The sequence below is a fragment of the Panthera tigris genome, chromosome C2 (genome assembly GCF_018350195.1).
Source record: "Panthera tigris isolate Pti1 chromosome C2, P.tigris_Pti1_mat1.1, whole genome shotgun sequence".
NCBI lineage: Eukaryota > Metazoa > Chordata > Mammalia > Carnivora > Felidae > Panthera > Panthera tigris.
The window spans coordinates 92,944,141-92,969,422 of record NC_056668.1 but is presented as its reverse complement, the minus strand read 5'-3'; the positions used below and the strand labels follow the sequence as shown (position 1 = coordinate 92,969,422).

The following is a 25,282-nucleotide window of genomic DNA, read 5'->3' as shown; positions in this document are numbered from 1 at the left end:
TCAGAAGGAAGAGTGTGGCCTTTCTTGGTTAAAAGTTCCTAGCATTATAAAATAATCGTGACTGACACCTACTGAGTGGTTAGTACAGCTCAGGACTGGTCTAAACACTTTGGTTAACCCATTTACACCTGACACCAGTCCTCTGAGGAAGGTTCTAGCATTACCCTTGTTGCACAGAGGAAAACACTGAGGCACAAAGAGGCCAAAGAGGTTGCCGGTGGCTCCTAGTCTGCAGGACCTGTTCTGTTTGTGGAACCCACATCGACCAAGAGCATACCAGACGCCCAGGTGGGTGGAGAAGCGGCATACAACCAGTGTTCCCTCTGAAAGTCTTCCACATCAAAACTCTCGAAACCCTTGGGATTAGACTCAAAGTGCCAAATTGGCTGTTAACATAAGGTCCTAGTTCCAGAAACCTCAAATGGAGAGCTGAGATTTTGTGAAGGATTTTTGGCTTTTGACTGACAAACTTACTTCCGTGTAGCATTGAACTATAATTTTTTTTTTTTTTTTTTTACTGAGGCATATACTAAATTTCTTTGTTAAAAGTAAAGTAACATGGAATTAGGACTATGTGTAAATGCGTCCCATATTATAAAAAGCATTAATTAGTGCCCAGTCTTTCTCCTCCCTTCACCCCACTCTCTCACACTTGCACTTTTTCTTCAAGAAGAAGGAAGGTACGGGAAACCTTTAAAGTGAGAAACGTATGAATTTTCAGACAGTTTGCAGACTTGCTGTCTCTGTCTCTTAATGGCTCCCTGTGGCTCTCAGTCACCCATCAGAATGAGCCATGTGGGGAGAAGTCCTCAGGAGGGAGTGGCCCAGCTGTCTTATTTCATTGCTTAGCTCCTTCTGACTTGGACCTGTGTGTCCACCTTAGGACACAGGCCCCAAGAGGACAAGTCACCTCTTTTTCTCTAAGTGCGCTAATTATGTGACCTAGGAATTAGCCCCATATTAGCCCCATCCATTTTCATTGATCCCCATACACATTTTGAGAACAAAATTTCCCCCAGAATTTCTTCCCATGCCTTTTCTAAGGGGAGGGAAGCCAGACAAAGCAGGGCAGCAAGCAAGTTGTGATTTATTACTGCCAAAATAGAGGGCTAAATCAAAGGGCCAAACACATGCTTATTCTAGAAAAGGCTGGAGGAAGAAAGAACTACCCCTTTCCCTCCTGCACCTGCCTAAGTGCACCCTCACTGAATGCAAGGGGAATAAACTTAAACCTGAAATCCTCTGGGTGAAAGCCTCCTTTAGAACCTTCAGAGTCACTCTGGCTTTTTTCTAAAAGCAAAGCAAATGCAGCCTTTCTTTTTTCTAAGTAACATTATCCCCAGACTCAAACCAATGCTCTAACGGTAAAATTGTAGATTTCATTGCTAGCACCTGTTTCCACGGTGGCTTCTATAAATTGGGATGCGATGTAAAAAAAATGCAGTAAAAGGGCAAAACAGTAAATGAAAGAAGAAAAAAAAAAAAGCAGTCCAGAAGCAGATTTTGATGTATTTGAAAATTGATGTGTATGCTCTTAGCCCAATTTAGATTACACTATCAAATTAGAGCTGTGAATCTGCTTCAGTACCTTCCTCTGGGACTGTGAGTGCTACTGCCCAGATAGATGTATTGACCTTATTTTCAAAGGGAAACAGTCTCCTTAGATCAGGGCATGGCAGGGAAGCTGTACTGTTGGTAGTGAACCTCTCCAAATTCTTTTAAAAACCAGGTCTTAGTGCAAGTTTGTAATGGAAGTATAACACTTTTACTCCTTAAACCATGACTTCCATTTTGTGGTATAACTCAGGGCAATTACTCTGGTTAGAGATTCGGGCCCAGGTGAGGCTGAGTTAATGAATAGCTGTTTTCCTCTAGCATTAGCAAGGGTATCTTCATTAAGGTGGTAATGTGTCAAGAGTACTAAATAGGTTGCCATGGTATTTGTGGGTTTCAGCATGGACTCTGGCTTTCCCTGAAATTGAAAATGTTCAGCCCTCAGTAAAAGGTGCTTCCTTACACAGTAAAGCAGAAGGAACATTAAATAGTGAAATGACTAGGGCTCAGGAACTCCATTGTAAAGGCTGATGAATGCGTGGGTGTTTTAAAATAAGGATGGACTCTGACAGGTTTTCTGAAAAAGTAGTTTAAGCTCTAGAACTATCCACAGGGACTGTTCTCTGGCACAGGGAAAGGCTGACCACATACACAGGACCAACTAGCCCACAGGATTAGGTCTTACTCATCTTTGAATCCACAGAGTGTGGCACACAGCAGATGTTCAAGCAATGTTTGCTAAATGAATTCATAAATTCTGCCTTCCCCTTGAGCTAAATGGGCCTAAGAGTCGAGACATTTTAAATTGTGATTCTATCTGACCGACTTCCAACGGTATCTGAGGACAGCAGATTGTCCTCAGATGCTGTGTCGAACCACGGGAAACTGGGAGAACCATGGGCCTGTGTAGCAACAAGGTTGTGTGTTGGGTTAACTCATGTAGTGGTTCCCAAAATGTTCCTGGAACAGCAGGCTTCAAAACTGTAATCTACAGAAATTCTGGGTCATTTGGGGGAAGTTATTTCCAAGTTTTTACATTTAATTAATAAAAAGACAAATGACAATAGTATGTAGTAGTTCTAGGTAATCCCATTTCATTGTAAAAATACAAATGTTTCAAGACCCTGGGAGAAAAACACTTGAAAATGTAAGGGCTTTTTTTTTTTTTTTAATTTTTTTTTTTAACATTTATTTTTGAGAGAGAGAGGGAGACACAGAATCCACAGCAGGTTCCATACTCTGAGCTGTCAGCACAGAGCCTGATGCGGGGCTCAAACGCATGAACCATCAGATCATGACCTGAACTGAAGTCGGACATTTAACCGACTGAGCCACCCAGGCACCCCAAAGGCCTTATTTTTTTATCTTCATGCCTTCTATGTTTATGTCTCGCAGAAATAATGGTTAGCAGAGTACAAAATTATCCTCGTTCAGATAGGAGAAGGCTCCAGAAGCTACCAGTTTAAACTGTCCAGTTCACCTTGGCTGTTTTTCTGTTATTTTGATTAACCTGATAGATGATTCTGAGCCAAGTATTTTTGTTTTCTCCTTTTAAACTGTTTTCTGAAAGCTCTGTAATCGTAAATGTCTTCTTACTAGTTTGGGAAAGGGGCTTTGAAAGCTGTTGCAAAGATAAAGGTTAAAATTTAAGGAATTTTCTAGCCAAAACTCACTTATCTGGAAAATACGGGTAAAGAGGACATCGTATTTCTCAGGTGCCCAGTTAACATGAACTTCATTGCCTCTATAGGATAGAGTAGAAGGTAAGTTAACAGTGATGATTTCTTGTCACTAATAAAAGTTCAGATGGCTAATGGTCTCTGCTCCTTCCTCTAGGTTTATTTCCATCTACAGAGGACCCAGCCACACCTATAAGGTCCAGAGACTGACGGAATTCACGTGCTACTCCTTCAGAATCCAGGCGGCGAGCGAGGCTGGGGAAGGGCCCTTCTCAGAAACCTACACTTTCAGCACAACCAAGAGCGTCCCCCCCACCATCAAAGGTCTGTAGGCCGTGAGTTTCTGGCAGGCTCTTCTATGAGAGTAAGGAAATGTTGGACCTGGAGTAGGAGGCTCTGTTCTGACCTTAAATGTACTCTCTCAATATTTCTAGTATCAACAACATAGAATCAAAACAACCTTTTGAAAGAGAAGGCTGAGGAATGGGTTCTCTGAGGAATCGCTAAGGCCTTTCCTCAGGTCTGTATAAATGTTTACTGCAAATAATGTAGTGGCCTCATCCCTGCAGAGGATGGGACAAAGAAAAGGAACACACCCCAGTGGCACGCTTGGGGTTAGAAATGAGGGTGGACCCCAGTGTGGGTAGCACTTGTGACCATTTACCACAGAGGGTTTGACAGTCTCCCTTCCCAGAGACTGGCAGGAGGAGCAGAGGTTGGCCTCCGTCTTCAGATGGCTGTGGTGCCTGGAGGCTAGAGACTGACCCAGGCAATTCATCAGCCCGTCCCCCCCGCCACTGTGGAGAGGTCCTTTGGAAGGGTGTTCTCACCAACTTGAGCATTTGTCTTGAGGTTTGCCAGTGACTAGTTTACTCTGTCCCTTCATGGGCACGGAGAGTGAGCGAAAGCCACTCTGCCCAGGCTCTCCCTCTATGGGGTGTAGTGAGCGCTCGACTCCCATTTCCAGCCACAGAGTTCTGCCTTGTGCCCAGCTGACTTGCAAGATGACAGGGCAGACGACGTCTGGCTCAGCCCTCCCACCCAGCCGCTCACGGCCTCCTCAGCCTTGCCCTTCATTCCCCAATAGGGTGATTCTTGTGGAGGTCCCTGCTGCCCAGGATGACCTGAGGCTGCCGGACAGACAGGCAGCTTCCCTGAACCAGGTTTTACACGGGTAAAGTGAGTCGCTATATCGTTTAGGTGGCTAGGGGGATGTGCACGACCTGTGCAAAAAGGTCCTTCATATGTGTGGCCCCGGGAGCAAGGTCGTTGGATTCACTGCTTCCACATGGAGGAGGTGTGTCGGCTACCACCAGGGTAGGGTCCGTTACTGAGGATAAGAGACCTCAGGGCCTGGGTCAAGGTCTGGCTTGGGTTCTGTGAAGGTTTCCTGTAGCTCTTTCGAGGGTACTTTATGGTAGCTACCTTCTCCCTGGCTTCCCTGCTCCTCAGCAGTCCAGAAGTTCTTTGGCAATGGCTTTTTCACGTGACTAAGAAACTACTATAAATGGATGCAAGGCCTTGCTGGCTCACGTGGGTAGTAAATGCCCCAGCCCCTTGGTAGCATTTTGCCTGTCAGCTGTAACAGAAGAGATTCCTGAACACACTGGGTTTAATAGATTTGTTGTGACGAGGAACATTTACCAACCTTTACCAACTAGCAAATGGCCCGGGTCTTCTTTTTTTTTTTTAATTTTCTTTTTTTTTAAGGTTTATTCATTTTTGAGAAACCGAGTGTGAGCGGGGGAGGAGCAGAGAGAAAGGGAGACACAGAATCCGAAACAGGCTCCAGGCTCCGAGCTGTCAGCACAGAGCCCGATGTGGGGCTCGAGCTCACTGACCATGAGATCATGACCTGAGCCGAAGTCGGACGCTTAGCCGACTGAGCCACCCAGGTGCCCTGTCAAGGGTCTTTCCGACACTGACTTTGCCTGTCAACATGTTTGTTGGTAGAGATTCATTTTGTGGACAATGGAATACTAAATTGATAGCACTTGAATTTCATGGTACATTTTCTACAGAAGGACAGGCTCCTCACACTGCCACATGGTCAGATCTTCTTCCTCTTCCTCTTCGGTTCAGGAAATTGTTACCTTAGCTGGAGAACTATTTGGTCCTCCAAATATAATATATCTATCTATCTATCTATCTATATATCTATATCTATAGATATAGATAGATATATAGGTATATATAATATAATAAGCTGGAGAGCCTTATTTTTTCCATAAATTAATTAGGGTTTTAGCCAATTAATTGCAACTCATTTTTGAGAAAGCCTTTATTATTCCGAAACAGTACTCTACAGATGCAAATAGAAACAACTACCTCTAAAGAATTAATTTCATGTAATTACAAATTAAAGAATAAGGGGGTTCAGAGAGGAGTTATGTGTTCTAGTTATAACGTAGAAAAATATCAGATATTGAATTAAGCTGTAGAGAGATAGCATAGGCTATGAGAAAATATTTTAAAATTCTGTAACATTTTACATGCTTTACTACAAACTAATGTAATTTTCCTTTAAGCCAGAATGAGGAGTCCAGTAGGTGAAAAATGTACTAAAAAATATATACAAATATGAGATAACTTGACTTTTACAGGCTTTCTCACAATGCTGACCATTCTCTGGGACTTAAGCTCACATGTCACCCGCTCCTCAAACCTTCCCCCTGGAGCTCGCTCACATTTTATTTCTCTTTGTATTTGTCTCAAACCTTGCTCTCCCCTTCCCTCAACTAGGTCTTAATTCCCTAGAAAGCAAGGTTTATAGTCCATGTTTTGAATTCTCCAAAGTACCCAGCTCAGGGCCTAATCCTACAACGTGTTCAATAGCTATTTGAAAAAGAACAAAAATGCAATCCAGGGTAAGCCGTTTCTTTTTTTTTTTAACGTGTTTTTTTTTTTATTTTTTTAAATTTACATCCAAATTAGCATATAGTGCAACAGTGATTTCAGGAGTAGATTCCTTAGTGCCCCTTTCCCATTTAGCCCATCCCCTCCAGTAACCCTCTGTTTGTTCTCCATATTTATGAGTCTCTTCTGTTTTGTCCCCCTCCCTGTTTTTATATTATTTTTGTTTCCCTTCCTTATGTTCATCTGTTTTGTCTCTTAAAGTCCTCATATGAGTGAAGTCATATGATTTTTGTCTTTGTCTGACTAATTTCACTTTGCATAATACCCTCCAGCCCCATCCACGTAGTTGCAAATGGAGGCTGAGCAGTTTTTAATAGGATAATAAGCAAAGGAGTTTTCATCAATGGCTTGCTAGTCATGGAGGATCTTTTCTTTATAAAGGGTTCCCCGCAGGTCTTGTAGGAGGTTGGGCCAATAAACCCCCCTCTCGGAGCGGACACTAAGCACTCTCCCGCTCCAGTATTACCAAAATGTTGACTGTTACTGTGATTTTGGATTTTGAGCTTGGATCTGTGGATCTGTATTTCAGCACCTCGAGTCACACAGTTGGAAGGAAATTCATGTGAAATTTTATGGGAGACGGTACCACCAATGAAAGGTGACCCTGTCAACTACATTCTGCAGGTATTGGTTGGAAGAGAATCTGAGTACAAACAGGTAAGAACCGGCGTGCATGACATGTGTGCAGCTTCTCAGTCTAAGCCTCTACCTCTAGCCTTGAAAGATTCAGTGACTGGTGAGCCGGGGTTTTCTTACAGCCAATCATAGAAACTGCCTAGTGTATACCCATTTATATAAGCCCTAGTTTCCATTTCGTCTGTGGAGGCATTAAATTTTCAGTTCTCAAGCATGACCTTACAAAGAATATTAAATTCTGTATTTGTACTTGGTCTCGGCAGTGATGTTTACAAACGTCAAAATCGGTATGCAATGAAAACCCAAGTGCCAATGGCTTTACTACAGAGGGAGAGTAGTTTCAACCTAACTGCTGAAGCCTGTGTCCTGTCTGCCTTTTTTATAGAAGTTAGAAGGATAAAGTACATGACTTAGCAGCTCTTGAGGCCTGTGATTCAGCAACTCGAGGTCACTGTTTGTCACCCTTAAATGTGCAATCACCTAGGAATCTGTTAAAATGCAAATTCTGATTCACTAGTCTAGGGGGAGGGTTCCAGCTCCCACGTGATGCTGGTCCATGAACCATAACTTGAGTTAGCAAGGCTTATACAGATCACCTGATAAACCCATGCAAGAGAGAATGTAATTGGAATATAACCGATAAAGAATTTGGTTTTATTATTTTTCATAATGCTTTTTGATCCTTTGTTCTTTCACAACTGTACATGATCAGTCACTGGTACTGATACCACCAGCAGATACTGGTGATTCAGATCATCCGTAGATGATTCAGATACTCCATCGGTTTCCGTAATGTTTCCAGGAACTTAATAATTGTTTTTGTGAAATCAGGATATGATCCCATTACTCTTAGGAAAGGTGAAGCCCATTCCTTCCCAGAGCTTTTAATGCAGGCATGCGTGTATATCAAACTTAGAAACTTGAAGATAAATGTCACCCGTCTTCTAAAACATTGGCCTAATTGTAAGACCCCTCTGTTCATGTCTTGAGACTCCAGATACACAAAGCAGGTAGAAAGTAATTTGATTCAGAGCTTTTGCTAAATTACTGGCTAATATTCCTTCTACAATAATGAAGAATACTTGCAAGTGTATAAGATGACCAGAGAAAATTTTGGTGCACTTCATGTACTTTGTTAATATGAAGAATCAGATAAAAGGATGAACCCCATTTTGCAAAAAACCATGACATTTACTAATAAGTATGGATTAACCTCAGTGGATGATATAATTAAGGTTTCCATTATTCCTCTTTAAGAGCAAAACACTAGAAAACAGAGAGGAAAACACTGTTGTATCATTTCACTTTCCAATCTCATTCTTTACAGCATATCCCATTTCAGACTAAATAATTTTCTGTGTTTGTTTGAGCTCACCAGATAGATAGGATTGGTTGCAGGGTCTCAGCTCAGATAGAGGGCAGAGGGCTTTTCCCTCTTAACTGCAGTCATCTTAACTCCAGCAGCACTGTCCTGTTCCATAGCAGTGAAAGATGAAATGATAGCGAATTTCACAGCGTATCATTTAACACTTAAGAATGATTTGTTTCCCAACAGTACCTTCATTGCATGTTTGTCCTTGTTATTTTAAAAACATTGTATTTCCCATACCATGCTTTTGCGCCTGTTCTTAGAAAAATGTTCTGCTGCTTAAAAGAGGGATTGCTGTTTTACATTGAGAAGGCAGCATTATTTGATCAAGATCAATACATCGCAAGCATTGCTAAAACATGGGTAAATCAATTCAGTAATTTAGAGTTTATCAGCAATGTGGCTGTTTCTAATCTGGTATTTGTTTGGGGTTCCTGGCTGACTCAGTTGGAAGAGCATGCAATTCGATTTCAGGGTCGTGAGTTCAAGCCCCACGTGGGGTGTAGAGATTATTTAAAAATAAAATCTTTAACAGGGGTGGCTCATTCAGTTAAGTGACCAACTCTTGATCTCCGCTCTGGTCGTGATCTCATGGCTGTGTGTTCCACTCAACACACTCATTGGGCTCTGCACTGGTCATGAAGCCTACATACATATGTAAAATTAAAAAAACATTGTTTTTAAATCTGCTATTTGTTTAATGTTATATATTTAGACCCATGGATTTATAAATCCTAATAGGATATGCAGTCACATGTGTAGAACTCAGAATACATTTCTTATTGTAGTTATAAGCGAGTTTCTTGTTGAAAATATATGAAAACATCGTACTTTAGGGCAGGCTCAGTAGATAGGGATTAGCATTCTTCACATAACCATGTGTTTACTACATTTACCAAGAAATGATTAAGGTGGGTCGTGGTGCATTAAAAGCCACGGTTGAGTCAGGAACAATTTGTACTGCTGTTTTTTGGGTTTTTTTTTTTTTTTTTTTTTTTTTTTTTTTGCTTCTTCCTGTTCAATAAGCATTAACTTAAACATGATGTTTTGAGTACTTCATTCAGTTTTTCTGGACATGAAATAGGAAATGAAACCTATTTATATTATGGGTGCAGAGTAATGGTTAAAATAATTGTGCTCCGGAGATAACAGGCTTTGAATACATAGAAGCAAAGCAAAAGAAAAGGGGAGGTCATTCTCGCCGAGCATACACCACGGCAGAGCTCCGTGCTCTTAGGGAGCATTCTGGATTCCTCAATCCCAGCACTAACCAGACAGGACCTATGAATGTATGGGCTTGTGTTACTCCTTGTTATTTCTCAGTACTGGCACATACTTAGGCACTCAGTAAATGTTTTCTTGCCTGCGTGAAAGAGGCAGTTTCAAAGGAACGGTGTTATTTATACTCAGGGTAGTAGTAAGAGTAAGCTTCAGCATGGGGTGGATTTAGAAAGTTTGTAACTTAGGTGAAAAAAATCACCTGTAACAGGAAGAGTGTCTTTCTGCTTCCCAGGCTTATCTTATACAGGCAAATATGGCAAACACCAAGGCTTTTTCTGATGTTTCACTTGAAACATTGATTTTAACTTTGCCTTGGTTCTGGCTTATTAGCTTTCTTTTGTTCAGCCACCAAGATAGGAGGTGAGCAGTTGGTTGTAATTACAAATGGTCTCTTAAAGGAGTAAATCCTCACCTAAATTTTTACTCTATATTAGAACGCATACATAGATTGATTTGGCTTTCCTGCCATTAATAAACATGCCAAGCACAAGTTTTTTCAAAGAAGCTTAAAACTTCTTGTCAGACAGTATTAATTATAGAGTATTCTGGAAAGGAATGAAAATTATATGTATACGCAGGTGACTGATATTTTTTTTGCACGAGATATAACATAGTTTGATACCTGTATAAGAATGTAAAGCAAGATGATTCCTATTCATACCCCAGAAGTATGAAAAATTTTTACCAAATTTTATATAATTTTTACACGAAAAAGTTTTAAGTTTATTTATTTATTTTGAGAAAGAGAGCATACAGGGATGGGGCAGAAAGAGAAGGAGAGAGAGAGAATCCCAAGCAGGCTCTGTACTGTCAGCACGATGCAAAGCCAGACTTGGGGCTTGAACTCACAAACCATGAGATCATGACCTGAGCCGAAATTAAGAGTTGGATGCTTAACCCACTGAGCCACCCAGGAGCCCCTAAAAAAATATTCCATGAAGAGGAGCAAAGAGTACCAAACTGTAACACATTGTTACATGTTAGGGAAAAATTTGTGACAAATCATTAATATTCTTGGTGCTCAGATTTGTTGCATTAAGTAAACCTTTAAAGCATCTCAAAATTTGTGGACCTTTACATTTAATTTGGTGGCATCTCTGAACAAATTTTCATTTTATATCATGTTTTAGAATGTAGTATTGGGACTTAACATTGGTTCTTCATGGCATCACATCAGGTACTATGAGGAAAGAGCTGCTCTTAAGGCAACCATTTGAAAGTCTTAGAGCCTACATATTTTTTAATGGCTTTCAATTCAGTTCCCTAACACAGCTCTTTATTTTTGCCTGAATAAAGGATCAAATCCAAAGCAAAATAATAGATCAACATGGGGACATTTAAAAGCCATCATTTATTTTACGGATTAACTTTTTTAGGTTTACAGCTTCCTTTAAGTATCTGATGAAGGCCATCAGAAAAATGCTCACACATCCACTTAAAAATTCACGAGACAAGTTTTTATTCTGTTCGGCGAAGTCCAGGTTTAGGACCCTGGTTTGTTGAGAAACTGTTAGGTACTTTGTACCGTGAGAGAGCCGACATAGAACAGAAGAGCGTGGGCAGTGCTCTCAGAGCTTAGACGCCCATTGGGGTGAGAACAGCAGACCCCCAAGAGGCAGTTCAGCAACAGTACCCTTACCTGTCCTCTTCAGCTCAGGGACAACGACGCCTGCCCAGCACTGCACCCTCTACAAAGGAGGCTTGCAGGTCGGTGGGTTCCCTCTTGAGCTGGAGGAGGGTATCCCACAGTCGTGTGATAGTAGAATTAATTCACTGAGCCTCGGCCACTTTGTTATAAAAGTAGGGACTCTAAACCTCTAACTGGGGGCCACTGTGAGCTTCAGGCCCTTCAGTAATGAGAACGCTCTACGTAAGTGACGCTGCTGTGCAGCTCTGCCTCCCTTTGCAGTTCTTGAGAGGGGCAGTATTAGTAAAGAGACCCAAGCACTGGCCCAGGTGCAGACCTCCAGGGATCCTCCCCCAGAGACTCTCTGGGATCAAGGAATCCAACTGCAGAGCATGTTGTTCTGAATTAACGGGCACAGATTGTTCATTTCAGTTATCTGAATATTACTTTCGGTCCTTCTGTTTGGAATAAAGGTCAAAATTACTTTAAGATCTATTGTACATCAAACCAAGAACAGAAATAGTCTTGATAAAAATAATATTGCTTCTATACTTATTGAGATATTATGATTGGTTACTTCAATAAAGACAATCTTAAATGGAGCTATGCCTTTTAAATTGGGTTCAGGCAGGAGGAAAAGCCCATAATGGTGCCCCTGTCAAAATGAATGAAAATAAAGGGACACGAGGCCTGCCATCCTAATGCAGAGAGCTGTGCAGTCCCAGGAAAAGTCACTTCAGTGGAGGCACAGCTGTGTGACAGATAGGACTAACTTGTGGTTTTGTGATCCCCTGGCTGTGACTGTTTACACAAAAACAAATCAGTTATCTCCAGCCTCAGGAACCGGAGTCCTCAGGAAATGGGGTGTTGGAATTGTTTTAATTTTTCCTCAGCTAAGAATCCAAAAGTCGGAGCACCTGGCTGGCTCAGTTGGTTAGAGTATGCAACTCTTGATCTCGGGGCTGTGAGTTCAAACCCCATGTTGGGTGTGGAGCCTACTTAAAAATAAAATATAAAATAAGAATCCAAAAGGCCTAATAAGCATCGTTGACTATTTCTAAAATATATTAGAAACTATAGTTTCTATTAATGCACTAAAAACAACTTACTGTTAATGATTCCATTTTTTACAATGATGGCTGCACCTGTACTGAAAATTCTTTTCTGTTGCCTATGTGGTTGGTGTGTCTAATACTTAATGTTTCCTTGTTTCTGCTAATTCTCCCCTCTTTTCAAACAGTGTGGTGTAAGAATATCTGCTCTTGAGTATTTGAAAGTTCTAATTAGAGAACATTCACTGAGCATCAACTTAGTTGAGGCTATCCATGGTGCTGGTTGCTGTGGATAATAGAACACAGTCCCACACTCAATATGTTTACCATATTTTTTAAAAGATTTTTGAGTTGGCAATGCTTGAAAAGGGGGGAGCTGTTCCAATTAAAACACCAAGAATGGCTAAAAGAAAAACATTTACAAATTAAGGCCTAAGTTTTAATTGGATTCGTCATTAAGGAAGTTCCCTTCGATTAGACATTCATTTTTCCTTCACTAAAGCTTTCTGCCAAATGGTATGAGAAAAGTAGCATTCCTTTGCTTTCTAAAAACATTTTCAGAGATCTTCATTCCAGAAAGTTAGAGTTGAGAAGAGCCATCAAAATGAATATATGAAGTCTCTGTTCAGGATTCCATGAATTGGGTTCCTAAGAAATGAAATCTACTTTTGGGCCAGCTTTCTTCCAAAGCTCTAGCTGTGCAAATTCTGGAAGCCATAGAATTCATTTAAATAAATAGAAGTGAACATTTATATCCAGTTTCCAAAAGTCTCAAAAACATCTGTGGGGATAGGTTATTAACTGGTTTCCTTCAACGAGGTCATTGTTTGAAGGCAGAAATTAAGAGGCCACAGCACAGAAATGCTGCCCAAGCCTTTGCTTGGCACAGACTGAGTGGGGGAATTGCTGTCCATAAAGGAAAGGCAGTGTTTTCCTCCAGAGGCAGCAGGAACCAGGATGGGGTGATCTGGGAGGGGTTTAATGGAAACACCAGACAGAGAGTGGGGCTGTCTGGGAAGACCGAGTCAGGCCATGAGAGCTGGACCTCATGGCAGACTGTAGTCATTAGATGAGGAGTAAAGCAGAGGGCAGGTGGTGGCATCTCTACCAGAGGGAATGGCACAGGCAGAGCTGGGGCGGTTCCAGTGGTGAGCAGAGGTATTTGACTTAGGAGTGGGATCTCATCTTTGCAAGGAATCCTTAAGAAATGAACAGCCTTTCTGAAGATCCTCGCTTGCTTTATCTCTAAGCAGGAGGATTAAACTGGATAAAGTTGGCTTACCTTCCACAGCGTGTTCTCACAAAGCATTCTTCACATACAGTTTCTCTTTAACCCTCAGCCCCCCTTAGAGTTAGGTTAGGTACTGTTACTATCCCCATGTTAAAAGTGAGGAAATTAAGGCTCAAAGCTGTTCGGTTGCCTAAGTTCACAAACCTAGAAAGTAACGGAGCGAGCATTTAGACCTGGGATCCTGGTTCCAGTCCCTGTGCTTGAGAACAGAAGGCCCACTTGCCTCCCAGTTCCCCAGGGTTGCACGGAGGAGAAGAGCTCCAACAGCTACAGTCTTTCGACCTGTGTGTGGTAAGTGCCAACAAATACTTCAGGAGGAGCGGCCTCTTCAATAAAACAGATCTAGCAGGAAATCTTACAGCTAATCTGTATGACAGCTTCTCTCCAATTCAGTAAACATCCCAGTGCTAACTTCTCACCACAGAATCAGAATGGCTTGTTTACTGGGACGTTGCAGATAAAAAACCAGAGCTGTGTGGCAAGTGTGGAAGGACCTTCTTTATCAAACTGGTCCCGTGGGTTGTAAATCATTCCCTCCAGGAATGGTCTCCATAGTTTCCAATAAAAGGCTTTTCTCAGAAAATACCAACTTGAGCATTTAGACTTAGGAGATTAAATCTCAATTAAGAAAGTAAAGAACATTACAGTTAAAAGATTTCTTTAATGAAAAAACATGTACACCATTTGTTTCCTTGAGACCACGCACATGTTGGGAAATAATTCATAGATAGTTCCATCAGGGTGTAGTTGGAACTCCTGAATAGCTGGCAGTGTGTGGGTTGGGGCAGTCACCATGACAACAAGCTCCCCTTAAACCATCATTTAACTAAATCATCACTGGAGCAGTGAGAGACCTCTCCGTCAGTGGTCTCTTAGTATCAGACAGGGGCGCTCTTCTTACAGCCCTTTCATACTTGGTTGCTCCAACCCAGTTCTGTCTATGACTCTGGTTGCTAATGCTCTTGCTACAGTCTTTAAAGAAATAAGGTAACTCACCAAGGGGAACATGCTTAAAATCTTTTTTTGTTTGTTTGTTTGTTTTTAATGTTAATTTATTTTTGAGAGAGAGAGACAGACGGTGAGCTGGGGAAGGGGCAGAGAGAGGGAGACACAGAATCCGAAGCAGACTCCAGGCTCTGAGCTGTCAGCACAGAGCCCGACGTGGGACTCAAACTCACAAGCCGCAAGATCTTGACCTGAGCCAAAGTCAGACGCTTAACCAACGGAGCCACCCAGCCGCCCCAGAACATGCTTAAAATCTTACAAAAGGCCTAGCAAAAGCAATGATGAATCTGGATAGTAAAAAACAAACAAAATTGGTTTTCTGGCACTTGGTCCCTAGACAAAAGTATAATAAATAAGACATTGTAAAGTTTGAAAACGAGGGAGGAAAAATCTTAAGAAAAAGGCTAAATATCTGGGGCGCCTTAGTAACTCAGTCGGTTAAGCGTCTGACTTCAGCTCAGGTTATGATCTTTTAAAAAAAAATGTTTTTTAATGTCTGTTTATTTTTGAGAGAGAGAGAGACAGAGTACAAGCTGCTGAGGGGCAGAGAGAGAGAGGGAGACACAGAATCCGAAGCAGGCTCCAGGCTCTGAGCTGTCGGCACAGAGCCTGATGTGGGGCTCAAACTCTCAAACTGTGAGATCGTGACCTGAGCCAAAGTCAGACGCTTAACCAACTGACTGAGCCACCCAGATGCCCCCCGCCCAAAAATTTTGTAAAGGCTAAATATCAAGCGAACATTGGTAGTTGGTTCCCTTTTCTAAACTCTGAGATCCTTTCACTGTCTTTGTTTGCCCAACACTAAATGCATGGCCAGTATACTTGTGTTCACTGATGGTATGTCCTATTTCTTGGTAATTGGTAGAAGTTGATACACCAGACTTTAAAAACATTCAACATTTGGAGGCGCCTGGGTGGCTCAGTTGGTTGAGCTTCCAAGTTTCAGCTCAGGTCATGATCTCACAGCATGTGAGTTCAAGCCCCACACCAGGCTCTGTGCTGACAGCTCAGAACCTGGAGCCTGCTTCGGGTTCTGTGCCCCCTCTCTCTCTGCCCTCCCCACTCATAGTCTCTCTCTCTCTCTCTCTTTCTCAAAAATAAACATTTAAAAATTTTTTTAAAAACACTCAACATTTGTAGATCCCCACTAACTCTGTAGCTGACAAGTGTTTCAGACAACGTTGAGAACATTGGCAATACTTTTTATTTTCTAGGGGATTTGTTTTAATGGGCAAAAACGACAGCTTTACTAAGTTAGCCTGTAGCTAGGTTGAAAATGCTTATAATTATCACTTTTAATTGCTGTGTTTTAATAATATATTTGGAGTTGTTTTTAAGTTCTAAATGGTGTAATAGCTTCCTTTTCCTGTGCAGTGCTATGTACCAGGCATATTGTAAGTGCTTTATCAATCCTCAGTGCCATTCATACAGGAAAGATTCAGTTAATTTTACTTTCTTGTTTAGCAACTCATCAGCCAAATCTCTTGCTGATTTGCTTGAGTTCCAGGTACTTTTTTTCCTATCTCAATTCATTGATTGTAATGTAAGCCATGAATTTTTATGTAATTTTAATGTGATCATCATTTTCTTTAAGTCTGAGGCTATCACTTTGATAAAAGAGCCTTGTGAGATCTCCCTTCCTCAAAGAGTTCTCTAAGTAGACTGGTAGTTTTCAGGTCCCTGTAATGGTAAGCCTCGTGGTGATTGTATTATAGTTAACAAAGGGGAAGAAAATTTCCCAGGTCCTTAATGGAAAAAAACAGATTGTCTTGTGTTTACTGTCTGTATGACCAGATGGACCACTGAATTACTTAAATGTTAATTTGTGATAAATTGGAGTGTGTAGAAAAAATTTTTTTTCAAGAAAACAATTAGGCACATACCTCCCACAAAACTAGGAGAAAATATTTGTAAGATGTATCTGGCCAAGGATTTATATCCAGATGATAAAAATAGCTCCTACAGGGGCACCTGGGTGGCTCAGTCAGTTAAGCGTCCGACTTCAGCTCAGGTCATGATCTCACGGTTCATGGGTTCGAACGCCGCATCAGGCTCTGTGCTAACAGCTCAGAGCCTGGAGCCTGCTTCAGATTCTGTATCTCCCTCTCTCTCTCTCTGCCCCTCCCCTGCTCACACTCTGTGTCTCTCTTTCAAAAATAAATAAACATTTAAAAAAAATTTTTTAAAAGAAGAGCTCCTACAAATAACTAAAAGTAAGTAAATTAAAAATAGGCAAAAAGACTTGAACATACTCTTCACAAAAGAAGGTATATGAATGACCAATAAGCAGATGATAATATAGGAAACATCGTTAGGCATCAGACAAATGCAAATGAGATAGCATTATCACCCATCAGAATGGCTAAAATATAAATGACCAATAATAACAAATGTTGAGGATGGGGTACAACCAGAACTCTCCTACTTTGCTGGCAGAAGATACAAAGTGATGTAATCACTTGGGAAAACTATATCTCATGAAGTGAAATGTAAATGTTCCTGTGACCCAGCACTTCTTCTCCTAAGTATTTACTCCAGAAAAATAAAAACTTAAGTCCTCAAAGATTTGTACACAGATACTCATAGCAGCCTTATTATATAAAAGCTCCAAACTGGGAAAAAAATGCAAATGTCCATCATAAAGAGAATGGATACATTGAGGTCTAGACAGGTGATGGAACACTACTGAATCCGTAACCTGGATGAAGCTTGTAGGCTCAAGAGCGGGCATGAAGTGGGATGCCGTTTATACGAACTTCTAGAGCAGGCCAAACTAATTACAGAAACAAGTCAGAATAGCGTGTACCTCTTTTTATTTACTTGAAAGAGAAGGAGAAACAATCCCGTGCAGGCTCCACCCCATCAGTGCAGAGTCCTATGTGGGGCTCGAACTCATGAACCATGAGATCATGCCCTGAGCCGGGATCAACAGTCAGATGCTTAACTGACTGAGCCACCCAGGGGCCCCAGAATAGGATGTACTTCTTGAAGGTGGAAGTAGGATATCTTAATGGGGTAGTGTTATATGGTGCATGCAACTGTCAAAAAATCATCCAACTGACACTTTGCATTGTATTGTTTCTGCAACTTTTTAATTGTTTTCTTTCAGCAAATGTTAATTTGTTCTGTGGACCAAGATCTGGGGCTCTTTGTAAGAATTAAGTCATCTTCTAATTTACAGCCTAAATGCTTATTAAAATTTAGTCAGTTGTGTATGTATTACTTAGGTCAGCTGCAATTCTAGTCGCTGAATTTTGTATTATGTTTATTCAGAGTGGGTTAGAACACCTTCCTTTGTTGCTGTTGGATGAAATACCGATTGGGAGAAATAACCCGTCTACATCATTTTTGTTTTTATGGCGTAAAGCCAGGTCCACAAGGCCCCCAGCGTTACAGGATTATTCCTTTAGAAGACCACAGTGTTACAGATTAACTGACCAGGACTTTTTCGTTTTCCCTGGAAGGTATACAAGGGAGAAGAAGCAACATTCCAGATCTCAGGCCTCCAGACCAACACAGACTACAGGTTCCGCGTGTGCGTGTGCCGTCGCTGTGTAGACACCTCTCAGGAGCTAAGCGGAGCTTTCAGCCCCTCTGCGGCTTTTGTATTACAGCGAAGCGAGGTCATGCTCACAGGGGACACGGGGAGCATAGATGATCCCAGAATGAAGAGCATGATGCCTACTGACGAACAGTTTGCAGCCCTCATTGTGGTTGGCTTTGCAACTTTGTCCATTTTGTTTGCCTTTATATTACAGTACTTCTTAATGAAGTAAACAAACCCAACAAAACTAGAGGTATGAATTTAATTAATGCTACACATTTTAATACACACATTTATTCAGATACTCCCCTTTTTAAGCCCTTCTGTTCTTTGATTTATATACTTCTCTTGTTTTACAGATTTAGCTAGGAAAAAAAAATATCAGTGTTTTGGTGCACCTTTTTGAAATGCAAAACTAGGAAGAGACTAAACTGGATTTTTTTTTTTTTTTAAAGAAAAGCAAACCAGATACCAAAAGCTAGCTTTCATATGTTTTCTTTTATCTTCAGATTTACCTTTATTCTGTTTTCACTGATGTCTTTTGCAAGCCTTTGGTTGTTTGTTTTTTTTTCTTCCATGTTACAGTTTAGTAATTTATATTCACCAGTCACTTCTTTTGTCTTGATCATCGATATCTGTGAACATGAATCACAGTGTGTGTAGTTACAGGTCTAGGATTCCAGTGTTGTCAGAGTATTAGCACACAACTACAACGGCAACAACAACGTACAGAAGATGTGTTCGCTCAGATAAGGCTGCCCTAAACAACCATTTTGTCACTCGGTTGTTTAACTGTGTTTAGCTCATTTGAATCAAAATGTGTACTTTAATCTAAAATGTTTTAATAATCTGTATTTCTTCTGATTTTAACACTATGAGCTGCCTGTCTAAGAAATCAAGTAACCAAAATGCACCTATAAATTATGGAGCATTGTAGATTTTTACCCCATCGATTCATAGCAGTAATTTTAAGAGGGCATTGTGCAATAGTTAGTTGTTTCCTTGTTCAGCTGTTTTAAAAGCTGCTTTAACTTGTTTGTTTGTCTTTGTGTAGAACTACTTCTAATCTAATCACTAGAGTTATTATATTCTGTTATGTTTGACCAGAGTTATATGGCGAGAACTGGTGACTGTTTAGTGCCTCTGCCCATTGTCCATGATTCATACTAATTGTGAGCAGTCTTCTTACAGCTTGTTGTTTTGGAAAGATTTGCCTTTAGGCTGTTCTTTGAGGTATCAATGAAGTGATCGAATTTCAATACCTTGATTCAATGCACATCATATTAATCTAACAGCAGATGAAAACTGGTAAAACCCAAACGAGAGTCATCTAAATTTGTAGTTCCTATTTTTGTGGGTTTGACCTGGCCATGTGTGGAGAGGGAATGATACTTGGTGGTGAGCACAGGGTGTTTGGGGGTGAAGGAGCCTAGATTCTCTCCCTGGATCTGTCACTAACTTGCTGCGTGACCTGAACACGTCACTTTACCTCTCTGTGCCTCAGTTTCCCGTGCATTAAAAATAAAATGAAATAAAATGAAATGGGGATTCTAATGTTTGTAAGTGCTTTGAGATCCTTGATCAACAGGTGCTATTGGAGTGCAAAGTGTTACTCTTGCGTGTTTATTCTGAGTCATGAGATAATCAAGTTTAACCCAAAGTCATTGGATTATTTATATGAAGTCCATAATGTTCGCGTACCTCAGGGACATTTAAGAGTTGGAGGTGCAAATATATTCCAAAAGGGTGCAACAGACACAGTGTATCCCCCTGCTTCTGTTTTTGTATATTTTTGCTACTTGGTTTTTCTTGATCATAGCGATTTTGTGCTTGGTCTGTGTTGTCTTAAGATGCAGTATCCTGTACTAGCTTATAATATTCCCATACCAAAGTCATGGGGAAACCAACATTATTTTGTTTTTGGTTTATTTATACTATATTCTGCATACAGTACTTTAAATGCCAATTACAGTGCAATCTTTATTTATTGTAAAATTTTTTAAATGTACTTATGTACTAATTTCCCCTTGTAGCATGTTATTTTGTGTTTTATACTTTTGTAATTTTTAGGTCAGTCCTGTTCCTTGGCAACATCTGTAGTATTATTATCAATCTTCTGACATTTTCTTGTGTTTTTAAAGAGAAGAGCATCTAGTGCATTAAATGCCAAAAAAAAAAAAATCCATTATCAGTGATTGAACCGTTTACATGTACCCAAAAAACCATAATCATCTCTTGAAAGAAAGTGCTGAGATCAATGAATTACTCTGTGTGCCTATATTGATGTAGTAAGTACTAGAGAGTTTTGTATTTTGTTATTGACTGTAATAATTAGTTTAATTAGCCTTGCAAAGTGATGGCATCAAGGTAAATATATTTTTGCCAAAGTTCTGGCCTTCCAAAACTCAGCCCTCTGCTTAAGTATGTATTATGACCCACTCTACCGTGGCATCTGCGTTTCCGGAGACCATTGCTTAAAACACACCTTCTCCCCCCAAAACACCTGCATGAAATGAAGAGTTAAGGTGTACAAAAACCCTGTTTGCCAGGTGGGGGGGAGGTCCCTTCTTGGAAACACTTCAGAACTGCTGCTATCAAGAAATTCTCTGAATTGGTTGAAATGTTTTAAATGAAAGAATACTTAAGGCCAAGACTGCTACGAGTACTTTATCTTTTTTGAGATTGTCATCCTGTTGAACCACCAGAAAGCTGAAGTGGGTGAAATACCAGCTGGCAGCACTTTATTTTATTGTTCTTCGTGATTTGGTGTCCATTATAACCCCGTCAGTCAAAAAATTATTACTCCATCTGGCTCTGTTTTCTATCACAAATACGTATTTGTGACATCAATATATAACTATATGTGTATTGCCCTTACACACGAACAATAAAATAAAGTGTTCTATCGACCTTATTTCTCTTGCCCTTTTGCAATAGGTAGGAATGAGTGAGTGGCCGATTCCCGATGCTCTGTATGTCAGATTCCTCCCTGGCACAAGAAATTCCAGTCATGTAATGCAAACTGCCCTTTGTCCTCAAAGAAACTGTTGAAAGAGAAAACTTTTTTAAAAGATTTTTTTCATATTATCTGCCTTGTTCTTATCAACTTGAAATTGTTGGCATTTTCTAACTGTGTTTTGTTGGCTACGGTAAATCAGTATTCCTGTCAAAATTGAAAAGTGCCCTAATTGAATGTGTTTGAATGTTATCCTTGCACAGTTCTTTAAATTGAAAGACAAAATGTTTTACCTCACTGTTGGACATACATTCCAAGGTTTTCAACTCTAGGAGAAAAAAAAAATAATCATGTTTTCCTGTATTGTAAATTTTAGACTATTTCATACACATTGTATTAAAACTGCCATATCAATTTTAATGTATAGATTTTGCAAATACTATGCTATATGTAATACCTAACTGTATCTGTAGTGTATATGTAATATATTTATGCCCAATAAATGTTTTAATTCTTTCTGACGTAAGTAGGGTTTTTCTGCCATGAATAGGATTGCTTTTGTTGTTGTTGTTACTTTTTAAAAACTTAAACCACATCCCCAAAGTTGCACAGTCAAATGCCTTTCGAGGCCACACAGGTGGCATCCAAAAGAGCAGTTGCACCCGAGGTCCTGCAAGATCACAGGCCATAATCACATGTGCTAATGTCTCAAAAGAAGCTAACGATTCAGATTTCCCTGTATGGGACAGCTAAAATGTGATTATGGACAATACAGGCCCGGGGGCTGCCAGTTAATTCTTTGTCAGAGTCTGCGTCCCTTACCTGTTATCCAAATGCCAAACCTTAGGGGCCCAGGTCTATCTCCGTACACACGGAGACCCAGAATGCTCTCTCTCCAAGATGAACTCCCAGGGTTTTGACTTCCATCTTGCCTCCCCTGGGTCTCATTCAACAACAACAACAGCAATAAAGCACAGTGCCCCTGCTATGGCCATGGTTTCCTTATGTTCAGATGGTTTTGCTAGGAATCGCTAGTATCTTTCTCATTTCTGGAGGAAAAAAAATGTACAGAAAAACTTTTCTAGAAGAAAATAAGCTCTGCGTTATAAAGAGTGATGGCCATTCCTGTGAGTAAAGGTGACAAAGTGGACACGTCAGAGTTTGCATGCTCCTAACACTCCACTGAAAATCTAGTAAAGATTTGTTGTTGTTGTTGTTGTTATTGTTACTGTTGTTGAATCACAACTCCCCTCAACACTGGGAAGAATGGGAAAGCACTTGCTAGCACCAGAATTTTGGAATTCTAATTCCTCAAGGAGAGGACTGAACATCACCTCAATTCACATGCAGAATACGCTGAAGGCTCAAAAATTGACAGAAACATGTCCTTTTGAAGTGATGATGAACAGGGAAGGGAGCCTAAAATACTACTAGTTGAAAGCTGTTTCAAATGCCATCGGATCCATAAAATTCCTCCCGTGTTGTGTTGTTTCCACTTGGACAGCTGCAACCCTGCAGAAGCCTGTATGTTTCTCCTCAAAAGGTAAAATAGAAATCCCTAGCCTGGGAGACGCAATCCACAGTTGAGAGTAAAGTTGTGTGTACCATATCAGAAATGGGATTCAGTGAACATATGCATACAGGAGAATATTATGCGTGTTACCTAGAGGGCCTCATAGGCCAAAAAGAAAGATCTAAAGATGGTCAATGAAATGGTTCAGCCAGAGCATCCTTGGGTGGTTCTTCTCAGCCTGGGCTGCACAGTAATATCACCTGCGGTGCTTTTCAAAACCCTTACACCCACATCATACTTTGGACCAATAAAATGTGTACTTCCGGAGCGCTGGTGATTTTTTTTTTTAATTTTTTTTAATGTTTATTCATTTTTTGAGAGAGTGGGGGAGGGGCAGAGAGAGAGGGAGACACAGAATCCGATGCAGGCTTCAGGCTCTGAACTGACAGCACAGAGCCCGACGTGGGGCTTGAGCTCACAGACCGTGAGATCGTGACCTGAGCCGAAGTTGGACGCTTAACCGACTGAGCCACCCAGGCACCCCAGCATCAGTGACTTTAAAAAAATTTTTTTTAACGTTTACTTATTTTTGAGACAGAGGGAGACAGAGCGTGAATACGGGAGGGGCAGAGAGAGAGGGAGACACAGAATCTGAAACAGTCTCCAGGCTCTGAGCTGTCAGCACAGAGCCTGACGCGGGGCTCGAACTCACAGACCGTGAGATCATGACCTGAGCCGAAGTCGGACGCTTAACCGACTGAGCCACCCAGGCGCCCCGCATCGGTGACTTTTAAAGCCCCACAGGTGTTTCCTCTGTGCAGCCAGGATTGAGAACCACTTCCCTGAGGTGAAACACTCACTCAACAATCCCCTGTCAGCTTTTGAGTCCTCCAGCTTAATGACGAATGACCTGACATCTGATGAAAGCTGCTAACATGAAAAGCCAAAGCCAACAACGTGGAAGAATCAGAGACTAAGGGAGAAGCAACTTCAGGAAACAATTGTTTATCTCCCGAGAGATGAGAGGAAATAAATCCTCTTTAGACTGAGGACAGAATGCTATTGAAAAGGGTGCTTAACGAACATGGAAATGCTCTCAGAAATGAAAAATTCAGAAGGGTTAGAAGCTGCAATTAAGAGAATAACCCCAAAATAAAACAAATGAAAATATAAAAGATTAGGATCAGACCAGAACATTCAGTCTCCAAGTAGTGGGGACTTGAGAAAGAACAGAGAAAATGGAGAAGAAATCATGAAACACCGTGTTTCCAGAAGGAAAGGGCAGGAGGGTGCTCAGCACGATGAGTGGAAATAAACCTCCCCCAAGGCACACCGTCCTGAAATTTCAAAACACTAGGACCAAGAGAAGCTCCCAAAAATGTAGGAAGGTGGTCACATAGGATTAGAAATCAGAATAGCTTTATACTGCTTGCTAGCAACACTGGAAGCTAGAAATCAGTGACGCAAGTACGTCAAGATTTGAAAGATGAAGATTTCCCACCTGCTTACTCTTGGCCAAGTGTGAAGTATCATGAAGACATTTTTAGAAATGTGAGATCTCACAAATTTGCCTCCCATGCTCCCATTCTCAGAAGCTATTAGAGGATATGCTTTCCCATATTTGCCATACAGGCAAATAAAACAAGAAAAGAAGAATCCATGGGATTCTGCCCCCAGTGCTTTTCACGCAGAAGTTGACTATCCAGCCCTTTGCCCCAAAAGAATTTATGTAATTTTCACTGTATCTTCCTCCTACCCCCACCTGGCCAACATGTTTGCATGACTGCCCCCCCAAAATGGATGCAAATGACCCTTTTAAACCTCTCAAGATCTCTTACCTTGTGCTAATTAAAAGTAACAATTAGATCTGTGTACAGCTACCCTTTATTCAGAGTGGCGACCAAAAATAAAAAGTTTCCGCCTCTACTGCTGGACTGGAGGGAGGGAATATATGCTTGGGACAGCAAGTCTCATCACCTCTGCAGCATTTGGCAGTGATGTAATCCATAAGACCTGTTGCTCCAAACCATAGTCTTTTGCATGGGTGTGTTATTTTTAGTGCAATATTTTCATTTTAATTGAAGTCGTCAATTTATCATTTAAAATGTGGAAATTTAAGGGCGCCTGGGTGGCTCAGTCGGTTAAACGTCTGATTTCGGCTCAGGTGATGATCTCATGGTTGGTGGGTTCAAGCCCCATTTCGGGCTCTGTGCTGACAGCTCAGAGCCTGGAGCCTGCTTCGGATTCTGTGTCTCCCTCTCTCTGCCCTTCCCCCACTCACGCTCTCTCTCTCAACAATAAACATTTAAAAAATGTTTTTAATGTGGAAATTTCATACAAAATACTGGAATTCCAGATTCTACTAAAATTTGAAAGACCTGGCAACTGTAGGTCTTATTCTAGAATGATGCTCAACAAAGGTGAATAATGGCTGTCCTTGTTGGTTGGGGCATTTGCTGTGCAGCTGACCACATTTCTCACCAAATTTTTGATAAGAATATGGATGATCTTGTCTCTTCCAATAGAAGAATATCACCTTTTACTCATCTCTGACAAAAGTGAGTAAACGGTATGTGAGGCGGGGGAAGAGACAAGATTTCCAAGAATTTGATGGAGAACGTCTGTATATATTTGCTTCTCCATCAAAGCAACAAAAACAGTGGCAACAAGAAAAATGCCAACATCAAGTTTTCCAGAACTCTGGAGATTAACTAAAGCCTTGTAACAATCTGAACCTTGATAAGAACAGCAGGCTTTGTGTTTTTTTTATCGCAATCTACTCCTCTTCTCCCCAGCTCCACAGTAGCCTTGAAAATGAGCCCTGCGGCCACCAGAGGGAGCATACTGGGTTTGGAGCAT

The 25,282-nt window shown here is 40.9% G+C and overlaps 1 protein-coding gene across 8 annotated transcripts in view; it reads left to right on the top strand.

Moving 5' to 3' along the window:
• FNDC3B (fibronectin type III domain containing 3B) overlaps window positions 1-25,282 on the top strand; it is a 434,559-nt gene that overhangs the window by 385,949 nt on the left and 23,328 nt on the right. For 6 of the 8 annotated variants that reach the window (XM_042998605.1, XM_042998604.1, XM_042998608.1 and 3 more), the window contains 3 exons: window positions 3,391-3,557; window positions 6,679-6,806; window positions 17,875-21,431. In XM_042998605.1, the coding sequence (XP_042854539.1) occupies window positions 3,391-3,557; window positions 6,679-6,806; window positions 17,875-18,186 (607 nt within the window). In that variant the 3' untranslated portion in view covers window positions 18,187-21,431. Of the gene's footprint in view, window positions 1-3,390; window positions 3,558-6,678; window positions 6,807-17,874; window positions 21,432-25,282 lie in introns of those variants that run through there. The other 2 variants (XM_042998607.1, XM_042998606.1) reach the window with 1 other exon arrangement.